Source organism: Cherax quadricarinatus, chromosome 31 (assembly GCF_038502225.1).
Source record: "Cherax quadricarinatus isolate ZL_2023a chromosome 31, ASM3850222v1, whole genome shotgun sequence".
Lineage (NCBI taxonomy): Eukaryota > Metazoa > Arthropoda > Malacostraca > Decapoda > Parastacidae > Cherax > Cherax quadricarinatus.
In genome coordinates, this window is record NC_091322.1 from 23429169 (window position 1) to 23447227 (window position 18059).

Sequence of the window (18059 nt, forward strand, 5' to 3'; positions counted from 1 at the left end):
CTATACATTCTCTCTCTCTCTCCTCTCTATACATTCTCTCTCTCTCTCTCCTCTCTATACATTCTCTCTCTCTCTCTCTCTCTCTCCTCTCTATTCTCTCTCTCTCTCTCTCTCTCTCTCTCCTCTCTATACATTCTCTCTCTCCTCTCTATACATTCTCTCTCTCTCTCCTCTATACATTCTCTCTCTCTCTCTCCTCTCTATACATTCTCTCTCTCTCTCTCTCTCTCCTCTCTATACATTCTCTCTCTCTCTCTCTCTCCTCTCTATACATTCTCTCTCTCTCTCTCTCTCTCTCCTCTCTATACACTCTCTCTCTCTCTCTCCTCTATACATTTTCTCTCTCTCTCCTCTCTATACATTCTCTCTCTCTCTCCTCTCTATACATTCTCTCTCTCTCTCCTCTCTATACATTCTCTCTCTCTCTCTCCTCTCTATACATTCTCTCTCTCTCTCTCCTCTCTATACATTCTCTCTCTCTCTCTCCTCTCTATACATTCTCTCTCTCTCTCTCCTCTCTATACATTCTCTCTCTCTCTCTCCTCTCTATACATTCTCTCTCTCTCTCTCCTCTCTATACATTCTCTCTCTCTCTCTCCTCTCTATACATTCTCTCTCTCTCTCTCCTCTCTATACATTCTCTCTCTCTCTCCTCTCTATACATTCTCTCTCCTCTCTATACATTCTCTCTCTCTCTCCTCTCTATACATTCTCTCTCTCCTCTCTATACATTCTCTCTCTCCTCTCTATACATTCTCTCTCTCCTCTCTATACATTCTCTCTCTCCTCTCTATACATTCTCTCTCTCTCTCCTCTCTATACATTCTCTCTCTCCTCTCTATACATTCTCTCTCTCCTCTCTATACATTCTCTCTCTCTCCTCTATACATCTCATCTCTCTCCTCTATACATTTTTTTTTACACAGGGTTTGACAAGGCTAGGTTAAGGATTCCTAACTTTATTGACTAGCTAAGAGTTGTTGTTACCTACATCAACTCATTACGAGACATACAAGTAGGGAACAGGATGAAGTTGGAGCCATCTGTGGGCCAGCATTTTCATTTGATCAACTATCTCGTTGACATCATAATGCTGTACGAATGTATTCCATACTCGAGTCATCCTGGGGATAAATGATCTCAAAGTGATGTTCTGAAGAAGAGTACTGCCAGAGTGAAGTTGCTGTTTTCTGCCAGTCTTGTGGTATAGAAGCTTGCTTCACGCTGTCCTCGAAGTGGACCCAAGTGTGGTACTTAGACAATATTGACCTTGTACATAACAGTAAGGCCACACATTCCTCCTCTGTTGAAGGCTCTACTCTACTGGAATGACATTATCCAGGACTGGTGCAGGCGAGAGACGAGACATCTTGCTCTGTTCTCTACTCTGTCAAGCAGTCGCAGATGAGAGTGGAAGGCAGGCAAACCAAGAAAGTGGAACATACTCAAGGTGTGAGCGTACTTGTGCCTCATACAGAATCTCCCAACCCCTACTGTCAAGCAGATGCAAGATACAGCTAAGTGCTGCAAGCTTCCTGGCTTCTTCATGGTCAGTTGGGAGTCAAATTTCACCTCAAGGATATCAGCTTCTTCCCCAGGTGCCAACACCCTCCCATTAATCCTTACTACTGCACCGGCATTACCACCATTGTGCCTAGAGACCATCATTTGTGTTTTCTCAGGTGCACATGTTACTTGCCATCTATTTCCCCAAGCTGATATAGCTCTTAGCTGGTGATTGATGTAGCTTAGAGCAATTGGCATTTCTTCTCTTGGATAAGTGAATGTCAGTGTACAGTTGTCTGCATATGCATGGGATTCTGGGATGAGATGAAGGTCACTGAAGTAGACATTCCATAACAATGGTCCCAGCACGCTTCCTTGTGGAACTACCCTTAGAGATCCACCATGAAGATAATCACTGAGGAGACAGTGTAGAGCCTGCAATTCCCAGAGCTTGCAGTTTTGCTAAGAAGCCCTGGTGCCACACCCAGTCAAAAGCACCAGCAATGTCCAGTGCTACCACAAAGCTGACTTTTAACCACAGATTAGCAGCAGAGTAACCTTTCCTAAAGCCAAATTGACAGTCACAAAGTAGTTAGTAGTAGTTAAAAAAAAAAAAAAAACCACTGTCATTTGTCTTGAGATTACGGTCTCAAGGATCTTGCCAGTGATTGACAGCAGTGACACTTGTCTGTAGTTGCTGATTTCTGCTCTGCTCTTCTTTTTGTGAACAGAGACTACATTTGCCTCTTTCCACAGAGAAGACCATTTACACCATACTAGGCAGTGCTGAAAGATGCAAATTAGAGGTGCTGCTAGCTGGTCTGCACATCCCAGCAATCTTGGGCTCAACTTGTCTGGGCCCACAGCCTTTTCTTGGTCAAGCAATTTAAGAAGGAAATACACCTGCTGTATTGTCACCACTGACAGCTTTGACAGTTCTTGTAGCAAGCCAAGGAGGGTCCCTTGCTCTCCTCTCTCTCTATACATTCTCTCCATGTATACATCTCTATTTTTATCTATATACATCTACCTCCGCATCCATACACTAACCCGAGCCTCATTATCCACATGAAAGCTCTTTACTCCTTTAGGCAACCTACCACCTATTCCATACATTTGCAACAGTGGAGATTAAAGTAAAGAACAGGTCAACAAATATATTCTTCACAAATTTTATGTCAGTACTCACCTGGTAGTCTGCACGTTTCACCACAGGAACATCCATGTTATGGGTGGAGGGACAAATATCTTCATATTTCTTACCAGTGAAAAGGTCAATTCCAACCAAGTGAACTTTAGCATGTCCATGTTTGCCTGTTTTTGAGGTCGACATTTCCACAATTTTACAAGCACGACCCTGTTTTAAAGAAAAATTATTAGCAAGATCACACGTTTGACAAGTTTGAAAGTTGTAAGTTGTGCAGATTTTACTCAGATTATCTCAAGGTGGTTAGTAACCCACAAAAACCAAGAAAGTAAATTAGTGTAGCGCGATTCCACCGAGGGTCTTTGATTTCCTTATAAGATTTTGTTAAATTTTTTAACCTGCTTTCACTGTTTTAAGCAAGAGTATGTGTTCAAACCTTTATATTATGGAAAGGGAGCCCCTTAAGCACAAGCAACACCCACCCCCTCCCAAAAGAAAAGTAAAAGCTTCAACAAAGATTTTATTGTTAATTTTCCAATTTCATGGTCTAAATTTGTTAACCCTTTCAATATCCAGACCCCCAAAAAATACTGCTCCCAGCATCCACCTTAAAACCAAAAAAAAATCTGAAAAGGTAGAGAATCTTTTTGAAGGTAATGAAACCAAAATTATGAAATTTAATGGAAAATGAGCATTATTACGCAGGCACAAAGTTAGCAGTCTTGGCACAACTTATGCATTGACGATCTAGTGCACTTTATCCTAGCACAAGAAACCACAAATTCAACTCTTACAACTACCCTATAAAATGCACACAAGTCATTTTGCCAATTTTACACAATTAAACAAATATCAGTTTAACCCTTTGAGGGTTTCGGCCGTACCAGTACGGCTTACGACCCAGGGTTTTTGACGTACTAGTATGCCTAAATTCTAGCGCCCTCAAATCTAGTGGGAGAAAGCTGGTAGACCTACATATGAAAGAATGGGTCTATGTGGTCAGTGTGCACAGTATAAAAAAAATCCTGCAGCACACAGTGCATAATGAGAAAAAAAAAATGACCGTTTTCTTGGAATAAAACAGCGAGTTTGCACTGTATTTTCGTATGGTATTTAGTGTTGTATTCTAGTTTTCATGGTCTCATTTTATAGAATGGAAGACATATTACAGAAATTGAGATGATTTTGACTGGTTTTACAATGAAAAGTACCTTGAAATTGAGCTCAAAGTAGCAGAAATGTTCGATTTTTACCAAAGTTCTAAAGTAAACAAATCATGCCAAGCGTTCAATAGATGTCAACTGGCGAGTCTAATATTCTTTCGCAAGTGCGCCAATATTATTTATACCATTTTTTACACTAATGCAGTAGTCTGCATAACAGTAAATCTATTTTTTGTGAGAATAAAAATTCGAAGTGGAAAGCAAAAGAATGTAAGAGGGGCCTTGAGACGTGACTAATGAACAGAGGAAATGTCATTTTAGTGCCAGGAATGTCTTTCTTATTTATTCTGGACCCTATTCAGAAATTGGCATCTTTTGAAATTTGTGTGAAATTGGCAAAATTGCTAAATTCTGACCACTGTACTGGATAGCTGAAATTGGTAAATGGGTGGTTTCTTGCATTCATTCGATAGAAAAAATGGAGTTCTAGCGAAATATTCATGTTTTTTGTCGACTAGTACAGTGGAATTGGCCGAAAATGAGGCTCAAAGTGGGCAACATCGCCGAGACCGCTAACTTCACAAGCATAATTCCCTAAGTTTTCCATCAATTTCATACTTTTGGTGTCATTATGATCGGGAAAAGATTCTCTATCTTTTCATAAGAATTTTTTTTTTTTTTAATTTGGCCGACCCTGAGAACGAGTCTAGGAGAGGGTCTGTCGACCCTCAAAGAGTTTAAAAATAGTGGAAAATAAACAATGCAGACATCCCTGGAACTAAATTATTTCCTCAGTTCACTAATTACATCCCTAGGAGTCTCCTATATTTCACTTACCTTCCATCATGAATTCATAATCACACAAAATAGAAGATTTACAATTTCCTGAATAAAATATAACCAGGAATGCTTGGTCATAGGTTATGGCATCCCAATAATTGAATCAGACCCATTTAAAACCCATAAAACAGATCAGGGGTGTAGGGGGACCTTACCAGTCCAAGAAAAATAGGTAAAAATTAACATTTCTGCTACTTTGAGCCCAATTTCAAGCTACATCCTATCCTGAAACAAACCAAAATCATCTTTATTTCAGTAGCATATCTTCTTTTCTATCAAATGATTCTAACTGCCAATAAAACCATAAAGACCATCCTATAAAACATCTCCTTCACTATTTTAAACCAAACACATGGTCAGGTTTGCTTTTCCTTTCATGCACCATATGGGGCAGAATTTTTTTGTGCACATACCATACCAACTCATTCTTTTTTTTTTCCATCAAACCAGCCGTATCCCACCGAGGCAGGGTGGCCCAAAAAGAAAAACAAAAGTTTCTCTTTTTAAATTTAGTAATTTATACAGAAGGGGTTATTAGCCCTTTCTCTCATATCTAGGCCAAAATTTACCACTCACAGCATATCTGAGTGAGCCGAGCTAATGACTTAGAACTATGCAAGGGACCCTGGCCTCAACGAAAGTTCTACATGACAGCCACTCAAAGGGTTAAGTGTGACTATGCTGAATGTTGGTGGTTAGATTTCAAACCAGTCCCTTTCTCCATCTGAGGGTACAGTCATCCCTCTATCTAGAGAGGACTGGTTCCAGGACCTCCTGCAGATACCAAAGCCCATGGAAGCTAAAGTCCTTTATATAAAATGATGTAGTATTTGCATCTAACCTACACATCCTCTCGTATACTCACTTTAAATCATCTCTATATTACTTATAATACTTAATACATTGTAAATGCTTGTAAATAGTTATACTGTACTGTGTATGGAATAATGATGACTCGCCAAAACCCTGTGGACCTTCAAGAGTTGAAGGGCGAGCATTTTTTTTTTTTTTTTTTTTGAGATAGATATCTATGTAGATATATAGATAGAGAACTACACTGTATGAGTCTTGGCATAGGAAAGAAGTGTTTTTCTACAGTTATCCCTAGAGGTACACATTTTTCTTTAGCGATAGCAGACAAGAGAAAGTGTCAAATTATAAATTTTATAGGTGCATTCTTGTAGCACTCATCCACCGACCACTCCCTCAGACTATGTAAGTAACTCAGTTTACCTCATTCCTAGTATATCTCCTCTTATTGTAACTACTTTTTACAGTCAACTTACTTAGCCATTTTAACTTTTAAGGTTTAACCCTTAAACGGTCCAAACGTATATATACATTTCTTCAACATTTGAATGTAAAAAATGTACATTTTTTTTTTTACATTTGAAAATGTGTAAAAAAATCTTTTATCTACTTTTTTTGTTATATTTGAAAATGTTAAAAAAAAACAGATCTACTTTTGGAGCACTACGGATTTGAACATCGATCTATTTGGACTGTTTAAGGGTTAACCCTTTGAGGGTCCGTCCCGTCGTTCTACGGCTTTGAAGCCAGGGTCCAAGCTGTTGTACCACATCATGAGCTCAGCTCACTCAGATAAGCTGTGAGCGGTAAATTTGGGCCTAGATATGAGAGAATGCATCTGTGCTAGGTGTGCACCATATTAAAAAAAAAAATCCTGCTGCACAGTGCATGAGAAAACTGCTACCATATTTTGGGATTAAAACGGTGACTGCAGTGTATTTTCATATGGTTTTACAGTTGCATTCGTGTTCCTTGGTCTCATTTGATAGAATGTAAGATGTGTTACAGAAATAAAAGACGATTTTGATTGGTTTTAGTACTCAAAATAGCTTGAAATTGAGCTCAACATAATGGAAATGTTTGATTTTTGCCGATGTTCAGGAGTAAACAAATCACACCACATGTCCAATACACATCAGCTGGTGGATCTAATGTGCATTCAAGAATGCACTGATATTTACACAATTATTACAATACTGCATAACAGTATATCTTCTATTTCTTGGAGTGAATAAAAATTCATGACATGAACAAAAAATCTAAGTGCAATTTATTTGCAAAGCCCAGAAACAACTAATAAACAGGGGAAATTCTATTTTAGTACCAGGAATACCTACATTGTTTATTCTGGACCCTATTTTGAAATTGGGATATTCTCAACTGTGAAATTGGCCAAATTACCAAATTCCGATCACTTTATTGGGTAGCTGAAATAGCTGATTGGGCGATTTCTTGTGCTCAATCAAAAAACAGAAGTAATACTAATGAAATACCTAAGAATTTGGTAGACTGGAATAATGTAATTGGCTTAAAATGGGAGTCAAAGTGGGCAAAAATCGCTGATGGGTAAATATCGCTGATGCAGCAAAATTCACAAATAGCGTAATTGTCAATTTTCCATCCAATTTCGTATTTTTTGTTTTATTATCTTCAGAAAAAGATTCTCTACCATTTCATAAGAAAAAATAAAAATATTATTTTGAAAATTCTTGGACCCTGTGGACATGTTTCAGATCGAGGGTATGGACCCTGAAAAGGTTAAAACTGCTATTTTTCATTTTTAAAATTGGGTGAATTACCAGCTTCTTGGCACTATATATTGGGTAGTTTTGTTAGTTGAATGCAATTTCTTGTGCTCAGTCAATAGAACGTAAGGCACAATAGTGAAATAACTAAGAACTTGGTCTAATTGAGCAATGGAATTGGCTTATAACAAGACTCTGGGCAAAAGCGCTGATATGCAAATTGCACCCAGACTGCTAACCATGTGCCTGTGTAATTACACAAGTTTTCTATAAAACAAGGGACTTCTGATGTCATTACCCTTCAGAAAAAGACTAGTACAGTGGTACCCAGAGTTTCAAACTTAATCCATTCCAGGAGCTAGTTCTAAAGTCGAAACGTTCGAAACTCGAAGCAGTACTTCCCATCAGAAATAACGTAAATCCAATTAATTCGTTCCCGCTGTCAGGAGGCATAGACAAACTAGTACTTAATATTACACCATTATCAACTGTACAGCTTATTTATCTATCAATTTATCTAATGTGACAAAAAATATAAATAACAAAAACCTGATATACACTCTAGAATGAATAAAATATGTATGTCATTACGTACGTGGTGGCAGGGGAGGATGCAGTCGTGGGCATTCTTGCTCCAGCTATGAAAATGTCTTCCCATTCTTTCCTTCTTCAGACATGAAAATGGAGTTTGTAATGCTAACTGCATTAGATCACTTTGATAAGAAAACCATAATGTAGAAATGAAATAGTGTATGTACACCATTTACATACCTTGCAGAAGCCAGGCTTTAAACTCCACAACTTGCACCTCTGCTGGCATGCAGGAACACATTAAAATCATTAATAGTGTTATTAGTCATGAAGATGCCATATTAATAATAACAATAATAATCGCCAAGGCGCATTGTCATGTAAAACGTTACTATGGACATTTTGCTTAATCCATCTATGATATTTTTTCAAAATTACATAATAAACACACTACGAAACATAAATTAACAAATACGAAATGTTTTTCCAGTCGGCTTGACGAAGTGAACAAAAAGCATTCGTTTCCAGGCTGGTAACAACTGGTTTGTTTACAAAACTCATGAACATGGGGGTTACATACCTACCACACTGATACCTGCCTACCTTACTATTCACCTTGCACCCTATATTAAGACCATTAAGATTAAAAATATTTTAAGGTAAGTAATGAGTGTACTGTATATGCATTTTATCACTAAGGCACTTTAAATGCCTAGTATATAATGTAATGTTCACTCGAGAAAAAGCCAGACTGACTCACGATGCCTGAGCGGGGAGGCGCGCAGGTGCGGGGCAGGCAGACAGGTCTGGTACACGGTTCGAAACATGGGGCATGTTTGATACTCTGGACAAAATTGGTGTGAAAAAATCAGTTGAAACTAAACGTTTGATAGTCGATGAGTTCGAAACTCGGGGTTCCACTGTATTTTTAATTTTGGGACATTTCACAGTAAAGGGACTAAATTTACCTTGATCACAACATGTCCATTTTTGCGAAGAGAGGAGCACTGGGCGGGATACACCTGAGATGCACCCGAATCACCACCCTCAAAATCTGCTTGCAGCTCCTCGGACATGTTAGTGGTGCCCAGGTCTAAAAAGAAATAAAACTGAATTAAAACAAAAACCTTAAAACCTACAATTTATACACATTTATAAAACCATATAAAGTCCACACTTAAACTGCAAAATTTAAATTTCTAGTTTTTAATATATGGTTGGACATACATTTACAAGCCTGCTGCTCTTACGAAAGTACTCATGAGATTGTTGAACAAATGTAAGTGTTTTTGCTAAAAAGCCGACCCTAACACTTTTGTTCAAAAAAATCATGGTAAAATTAGTTACCCAAGATAATGGATTGAATTACAGGTATTACTACACAAGTAAAAACATCAAGAATAAAGCACTGCCTACTGGACCATGAGAGGCTAGTTTTACATACCCAACCATTCCCATTTGTGCATGTCAAGCCTATTTTTAAAGCTAGCCAAAGTATTTGCTTAAAATATACTAGTATACTAGGCAGTTTGATCCACATTTTAACCCTTTTGCCAAACAAGTGCTTTCAAAAGTCCCTTCTAAATCTAAATTTTTCTACTTTGAAAGGCTTGCTAAATTTAAGGTTATATGTAAATACACTAGCAAGGTTAGGCCAGTTTACTAGGGCTGTATAAAAAAAAATATGCTAAATTTCCTTTTGTGGGCAGAACAAAGGAAAAACTTCAGATGATTTAACAAAGACCTCATTTACATCATACAACACAGCTCAGGTCTTATTACAGAATAGACAAATACACTGATAAACAGGACTGCCAACTTAATCCCTGTACCAGGAATGTCTCCTACAAAACTAAACAGTTCTGAATTGACTTTAAAAGGCTAACTGAAATGGGGATATAATATAGGTGTACAATAAAATTATAGGATACATAAGTGATAAATATGCTGCCAATAATATCTAACCAAGGAAACTATAGACCATATTAAACTAATGGACGCAAATCTCATTATCTGCCTCCGTGCTGGACACAATTACGTTGGGAAGTGTTAAGTTATGGATGCTGTAATATGCAGAATTTTGCAAGGATAACAAGCAGTGAATGTGTAGGTCAACTTGGATAAAATGACTGGCTGGACAAGTACTGCAATGAAATGGCAATATCATACCATTTATTAATAATGGGGGCAATTTACGTATATGGTAAATGTGTCGACTTCTCATTTAATAGGGTACCGTAGCAGATACAGTTGTACATACCTAATACTAAATATAAATGTAGTTTTAAATGTTATACAAGTTACCAGAAATATGAAACTATAGAAACTGCATCAAGTGTTAACAATAAAAATTAGCTAATTGTCATTCATCAAAGCAGGTTAAAGTGATAAAGGTATGTATCATTTTTACAAGGCCTTGTAAGAACATAAGGAGTACTGCAGCAGGCCTACTATCCCATGCTAGGAAGGTCCTAGTCACCTACTGACCTAAGTCAGTCAGGTCCAAGCCACATCCACTTAAGGAAGCAGCCCTGCTTCAGACCTACTCATCCACAACTAGTTTTACCAAACCAGTGTTTTCCTATACCCTTTCTGAATCTTGTATTTTCCAATTTGAAACCACTGCTGTGACTCCTGCCTTGGTTAGATATTTTTAGCAAGTTATTTGCATCCCATTCATTTATTCCCATTTTCACACCTCTATTATATCCCCCCTAATTCTACGCCTTTCTCGAGTGCAGATTCAGGGCCCTTAGTCCATCCTCATGGAAAAGATTTCTGATACATGGGATCAACTTTGTCAACTTTCATTGCAAGTTTCCCAGCGCATTTACGTGTACGTACATCCAATCTGTAAAATGGTGACCAGAACTGTGCAGCATAACCTAAGTGAGGCCGAACCAATGATATACATATAGAGTTCAAGAAAAACCAGAGGACTCCTGTTTATACTTCTTGATATGAAGCCATGAATTCTATTTGCTTTATTGCAAACACTTACGCACTGTTGTCCGTTTTAGATTACGGCTAACCAGAACTCCTAAATCTTTTTTGCAATCAGTGATATTAAGATCTCTCGGCAGCTGCAGTTGACTCCCGGCTGACCCCCGGCACGGGGGGGGGGCTCTCGACAGCCCCGACACGGGGGGGCTCTCGACAGCCCCAGCACGGGGGGGGGGGCTCTCGACAGCCCCAGCTGACCCCTTCAGAGGCTCACAATAGCCCTAGCTGTCCCTGCCTCAAGCTCTGAACAGCCCCAGCCGACCCACAGCAGAGGCTCGCTCACACCAGCCGACCCACAGCAGAGGCTCGCTCACAACAGCCGACCCACAGCAGAGGCTCGCTCACACCAGCCGACCCACAGCAGAGGCTCGCTCACACCAGCCGACCCACAGCAGAGACTCGCTCACACCAGCCGACCCACAGCAGAGGCTCGCTCACACCAGCCGACCCACAGCAGAGGCTCGCTCACACCAGCCGACCCACAGCAGAGGCTCGCTCACACCAGCCGACCCACAGCAGAGGCTCGCTCACACCAGCCGACCCACAGCAGAGGCTCGCTCACACCAGCCGACCCACAGCAGAGGCTCGCTCACACCAGCCGACCCACAGCAGAGGCTCGCTCACACCAGCCGACCCACAGCAGAGGCTCGTTCCCATCTTGTTCCTCATCCTCATATCTGCCATAGACAAGGATGTCAGCCACAGCACCGTGTCTTCCTTTGCAGATGACACCCGAATCTGCATGACAGTGTCTTCCATTGCAGACACTGCAAGGCTCCAGGCGGACATCAACCAAATCTCTCAGTGGGCTGCAGAAAACAATATGAAGTTCAACGATGAGAAATTTCAATTACTCAGATATGGTAAACACAAGGAAATTAAATCTTCATCAGAGTACAAAACAAATTCTGGCCACAAAATAGAGCGAAACACCAACGTCAAAGACCTGGGAGTGATCATGTCAGAGGATCTCACTTTCAAGGACCATAACATTGTATCAATCGCATCTGCTAGAAAAATGACAAGATGGATAATGAGAACCTTCAAAACTAGGGATGCCAAAACCATGATGACACTCTTCAGGTCACTTGTTTTATCTAGGCCGGAATATTGCTGCACACTAACAGCACCTTTCAAGGCAGGTGAAATTGCTGACCTAGAAAATGTACAGAGAACCTTCACGGCGTGCATAACGGAGATAAAACACCTAAATTACTGGGAGCGCTTGAGGTTCCTGAACCTGTATTCCCTGGAACGCAGGCGGGAGATATACACGATTATATACACCTGGAAAATCCTAGAGACAAGTACCGAACTTGCACACGAAAATCACTCGCTACGAAAGCAAAAGACGTGGCAGACGATGCAACATCCCCCAATGAAAAGCAGGGGTGTCACTAGCACGTTAAGAGACCATACAATAAGTGTCAGGGGCTCGAGACATGTATGCTGGGAGGCAGTTGAACAAAGGGGGATTACCAACAGACCCCTGGCAGTCTTCAAGCTGGCACTGGACAAGCACCTAAAGTCGGTTCCTGACCAGCCGGGCTGTGGCTCGTACGTTGGTCTGCGTGCAGCCAGCAGTGACAGCCTGGTTGATCAGGCTCTGATCCACCAGGAGGCCTGGTCACAGACCGGGCTGCGGGGGGGGTTGACCCCCGGAACTCTCTCCAGGTAAATTCCAGGTAAACTCCAGGTAAACACCAGCCCCAGCCTACCCACAGCAGAGGCTCGCTCACACCTGCCCCAGCCTACCCACAGCGGAGGCTCGCTCACACCTGCCCCAGCCTACCCACAGCGGAGGCTCGCTCACATCAGCCCCAGCGGACCCACAGCAGAGGCTGACAATAGCCCTAGGTGTCCCTGCCAAAAGCTCGGAACAGCCCCAGCCGACCCGCAGCAGAGGCTGACAACAGCCCCAGCCGACCCGCAGCAGAGGCTGACAACAGCCCCAGCCGACCCGCAGCAGAGGCTGACAACAGCCCCAGCCGACCCGCAGCAGAGGCTGACAACAGCCCCAGCCGACCCGCAGCAGAGGCTGACAACAGCCCCAGCCGACCCGCAGCAGAGGCTGACAACAGCCCCAGCCGACCCGCAGCAGAGGCTGACAACAGCCCCAGCCGACCCGCAGCAGAGGCTGACAACAGCCCCAGCCGACCCGCAGCAGAGGCTGACAACAGCCCCAGCCGACCCGCAGCAGAGGCTGACAACAGCCCCAGCCGACCCGCAGCAGAGGCTGACAACAGCCCCAGCCGACCCGCAGCAGAGGCTGACAACAGCCCCAGCCGACCCGCAGCAGAGGCTGACAACAGCCCCAGCCGACCCGCAGCAGAGGCTGACAACAGCCCCAGCCGACCCGCAGCAGAGGCTGACAACAGCCCCAGCCGACCCGCAGCAGAGGCTGACAACAGCCCCAGCCGACCCGCAGCAGAGGCTGACAACAGCCCCAGCCGACCCGCAGCAGAGGCAGACAACAGCCCCAGCCGACCCGCAGCAGAGGCAGACAACAGCCCCAGCCGACCCGCAGCAGAGGCTGACAACAGCCCCAGCCGACCCGCAGCAGAGGCAGACAACAGCCCCAGCCGACCCGCAGCAGAGGCTGACAACAGCCCCAGCCGACCCACAGCAGAGGCTGACAACAGCCCCAGCCGACCCACAGCAGAGGCTGACAACAGCCCCAGCTGACCCACAGCAGAGGCTGACAACAGCCCCAGCTGACCCACAGCAGAGGCTGACAACAGCCCCAGCTGACCCACAAGAGGCTGACAACAGCCCCAGCTGACCCACAACAGAGGCTGACAACAGCCCCAGCTGACCCACAACAGAGGCTGCTGACAGCCCCAGCTGACCCACAAGAGGGGCTGACAACAGCCCCAGCTGACCCACAAGAGGGGTTGACAACAGCCCCAGCTGACCCACAAGAGAGGCTGACAACAGCCCCAGCTGACCCACAAGAGAGGCTGACAACAGCCCCAGCTGACCCACAGCAAAGGCTGACAACAGCCCCAGCTGACCCACAGCAAAGGCTGACAACAGCCCCAGCTGACCCACAGCAGAGGCTGACAACAGCCCCAGCTGACCCACAACAGAGGCTGACAACAGCCCCAGCTGACCCACAACAGAGGCTGACAACAGCCCCAGGTGACCCACAACAGAGGCTGACAACAGCCCCAGGTGACCCACAACAGAGGCTGACAACAGCCCCAGCTGACCCACAACAGAGGCTGACAACAGCCCCAGCTGACCCACAACAGAGGCTGACAACAGCCCCAGCTGACCCACAGCAGAGGCTCACAACAGCCCCAGCTGACCCACAACAGAGGCTCACAACAGCCCCGGCTGACCCACAACAGAGGCTCACAACAGCCCCAGCTGACCCACAACAGAGGCCCACAACAGCCCCAGCTGACCCACAACAGAGGCTGACAACAGCCCCAGCTGACCCACAAGAGGCTGACAACAGCCCCAGCTGACCCACAACAGAGGCTGACAACAGCCCCAGCTGACCCACAACAGAGGCTGACAACAGCCCCAGCTGACCCACAACAGAGGCTGACAACAGCCCCAGCTGACCCACAACAGAGGCTGACAACAGCCCCAGCTGACCCACAACAGAGGCTGACAACAGCCCCAGCTGACCCACAACAGAGGCTGACAACAGCCCCAGCTGACCCACAACAGAGGCTGACAACAGCCCCAGCTGACCCACAACAGAGGCTGACAACAGCCCCAGCTGACCCACAACAGAGGCTGACAACAGCCCCAGCTGACCCACAACAGAGGCTGACAACAGCCCCAGCTGACCCACAACAGAGGCTGACAACAGCCCCAGCTGACCCACAACAGAGGCTCACAACAGCCCCAGCTGACCCACAGCAGAGGCTGACAGCCCCAGCTGACCCACAACAGAGGCTCACAACAGCCCCAGCTGACCCACAACAGAGGCTCACAACAGCCCCAGCTGACCCACAACAGAGGCTCACAACAGCCCCGGCTGACCCACAACAGAGGCTCACAACAGCCCCAGCTGACCCACAACAGAGGCCCACAACAGCCCCAGCTGACCCACAACAGCCCCAGCTGACCCAAAACAGAGGCCCACAACAGCCCCAGCTGACCCACAACAGAGGTCCACAACAGCCCCAGCTGACCCACAACAGAGGCTGACAACAGCCCCAGCTGACCCACAACAGAGGCTGACAACAGCCCCAGCTGACCCACAACAGAGGCTGACAACAGCCCCGGCTGACCCACAACAGAGGCTCTTAACAGCCCCGGCTGACCCACAACAGAGGCTCACAACAGCCCCAGCTGACCCACAACAGAGGCCCACAACAGCCCCAGCTGACCCACAACAGAGGCCGACAACAGCCCCAGCTGACCCACAACAGAGGCCGACAACAGCCCCAGCTGACCCACAACAGAGGCCGACAACAGCCCCAGCTGACCCACAACAGAGGCCGACAACAGCCCCAGCTGACCCACAACAGAGGCCGACAACAGCCCCAGCTGACCCACAACAGAGGCTGACAACAGCCCCAGCTGACCCACAACAGAGGCTGACAACAGCCCCAGCTGACCCACAACAGAGGCTGACAACAGCCCCAGCTGACCCACAACAGAGGCTGACAACAGCCCCAGCTGACCCACAACAGAGGCTGACAACAGCCCCAGCTGACCCACAACAGAGGCTGACAACAGCCCCAGCTGACCCACAACAGAGGCTGACAACAGCCCCAGCTGACCCACAACAGAGGCTGACAAAAGCCCCAGCTGACCCACAACAGAGGCTGACAACAGCCCCAGCTGACCCACAACAGAGGCTGACAACAGCCCCAGCTGACCCACAACAGAGGCTGACAACAGCCCCAGCTGACCCACAACAGAGGCTGACAACAGCCCCAGCTGACCCACAACAGAGGCTGACAAAAGCCCCAGCTGACCCACAACAGAGGCTGACAAAAGCCCCAGCTGACCCACAACAAAGGCTGACAACAGCCCCAGCTGACCCACAGCAGAGGCTGACAACAGCCCCAGCTGACCCACAACAGAGGCTGACAAAAGCCCCAGCTGACCCACAACAGAGGCTGACAACAGCCCCAGCTGACCCACAGCAGAGGCTGACAACAGCCCCAGCTGACCCACAGCAGAGGCTGACAACAGCCCCAGCTGACCCACAGCAGAGGCTGACAACAGCCCCAGCTGACCCGCAGCAGAGGCTGACAACAGCCCCAGCTGACCCACAACAGAGGCTGACAACAGCCCCAGCTGACCCACAACAGAGGCTGACAAAAGCCCCAGCTGACCCACAACAGAGGCTGACAACAGCCCCAGCTGACCCACAACAGAGGCTGACAACAGCCCCAGCTGACCCACAACAGAGGCTGACAACAGCCCCAGCTGACCCACAACAGAGGCTGACAACAGCCCCAGCTGACCCACAACAGAGGCTCACAACAGCCCCAGCTGACCCACAACAGAGGCTCACAACAGCCCCAGCTGACCCACAACAGAGGCTGACAACAGCACAAATATCTACGGCTGCACAACTAGCCAGTCGTTAATTATGGTGTGCTAAATCCTACCCTAAGACATCTCTAATATGATTTAACTTCCTATTTTCACTACCTCCCCAGCCTACCTGGCCAGCAGCTGAACTTACTGCTTCAGCAGCTACAGCAAAAATAGATTTGAGCAACGTGGACCGCACAAAGGGAAGTTCCGAGCCAGGTGACAGCCTTCACTTTACATCTATAACAACTCGAACATCTTGGAATTCCCATACTATCATTTCCCAGCCGTTTACCACTACTACTACACACAATATTAGGTTTATATCCTGAATAATATACTATTTGAAAGTAATATTTGTATTTTCGTACGTCCGGCACTGGTAAAATATTGCCTCCTGGTTGCGGTACTTGTAAAAATATCGTACAAATAAACTAGTAACCTTATTATCAGGTTACTAGCAATTTTATTAAAATTTAGGATGCATCTCGGCCCCTCTAGCCGCCATAATAACATCGTAATATGACCAGCAAGTAAAGTATTTATTTAAAAAGTTGTCAAAAATCTACAATATGGCGCCGGCCAGGGTATTTGTCATTGTGGTCATGGGAGTGTTTTCCCCAAGAATATGGCGCTAGGGCGGCCCTGGCGGCGGCATTCCCGCCCTCACTGCCCACCCACCATGGACACCAAGTATCAGGGCAGGCGAGCACCACGTCAAGACTCACAGAGGCGGTAGCAGGTAGCAGAAAAGGAGTTGAGGAGAGGGTCAACTTACACGTGTGTTGCCGGGGCGAGGCAGCAGAGAGCGAGAGAGGGCGCGCGCACTCCACACCCGCCAACCTCCAAATATGGCCGCCCTTCCTCACCTGACTAGCGCCACGCGCAACACAAACTACAACCAAACTTTTCATTTACTTATTGCATATGTAGCATGCAACGTTTTTGAAATAGATTTGGGTGTATACGGAGCTTATTAGCACTCGCATATATAATACTTTATGGTTGTATAGGCCAATAAAATCAAAGAATATGAGTTGTTTCTATTGTTTATTTAGGTCGCATACTCAAGTTTAAACTTTTACAAAGATCTTATATACCAAATTATGTAGAGTTTAACTTAGGATCCATTCAAATCAATCCACTAAAATCAAATATTATGACTTATTTAATGTGAAAAATTAGATTTTAATTTAGGTATTTCAAAAATATTTTTTTTACACTGGTCTTGAGAGCACACACTGTTATGGACGAACATACTTATAAATGTAATATAATACGTATGTTAACCCTAGAATAACTCAATAAACTCAATGTAATGCATTTCCAGTGGGAATATTACATTAATAACACTACGAATGATATTATTTCCAAAATAAGACATAAAATTAATGAATAACTGCACTTCAGTTATTAAGGCTACAATTCATACATTAACATCATAATAACTAACATCATATTAACTAGTTACACTACATTACATAGTTACACTAACATAAGTAACATTGTACAAGGTGCTGCAACACCTCGTGTTTACACATTATCGACGCCACATTTATTAACTACAATAATGTTTGACACTAACAATTGTTCGTATTGTAATCATTGTGTGTATAAAACCATGCGTAATTAATCTGAATCAGGAATATTTTTGTTAATATTACCAGTAGTAGTAGTAATACTGTAGTAGAATTGTATACTCATATATATATATATATATATATATATATATATATATATATATATATATATATATATATATATATATATATATATATATATATATATATATATGTCGTGCCG

The 18059-nt window shown here is 44.6% G+C and overlaps 1 protein-coding gene across 1 annotated transcript in view; it reads right to left on the reverse strand.

Annotated features, from left to right (window-relative positions):
* Positions 1-17185, reverse strand: part of eEF5 (eukaryotic translation elongation factor 5) — a 46616-nt gene extending 29431 nt beyond the window's left edge. The window contains exons 1-3 of the mRNA XM_070090260.1: positions 17035-17185; positions 8711-8835; positions 2696-2863 (exon numbers count right to left, since the gene is read on the reverse strand). Coding sequence (XP_069946361.1) covers positions 2696-2863; positions 8711-8835; positions 17035-17170 — 429 coding nt within the window. The 5' untranslated portion in view covers positions 17171-17185. The remainder of the gene's footprint in view (positions 1-2695; positions 2864-8710; positions 8836-17034) is intronic.
* Positions 17186-18059: the final 874 nt, after the last annotated feature.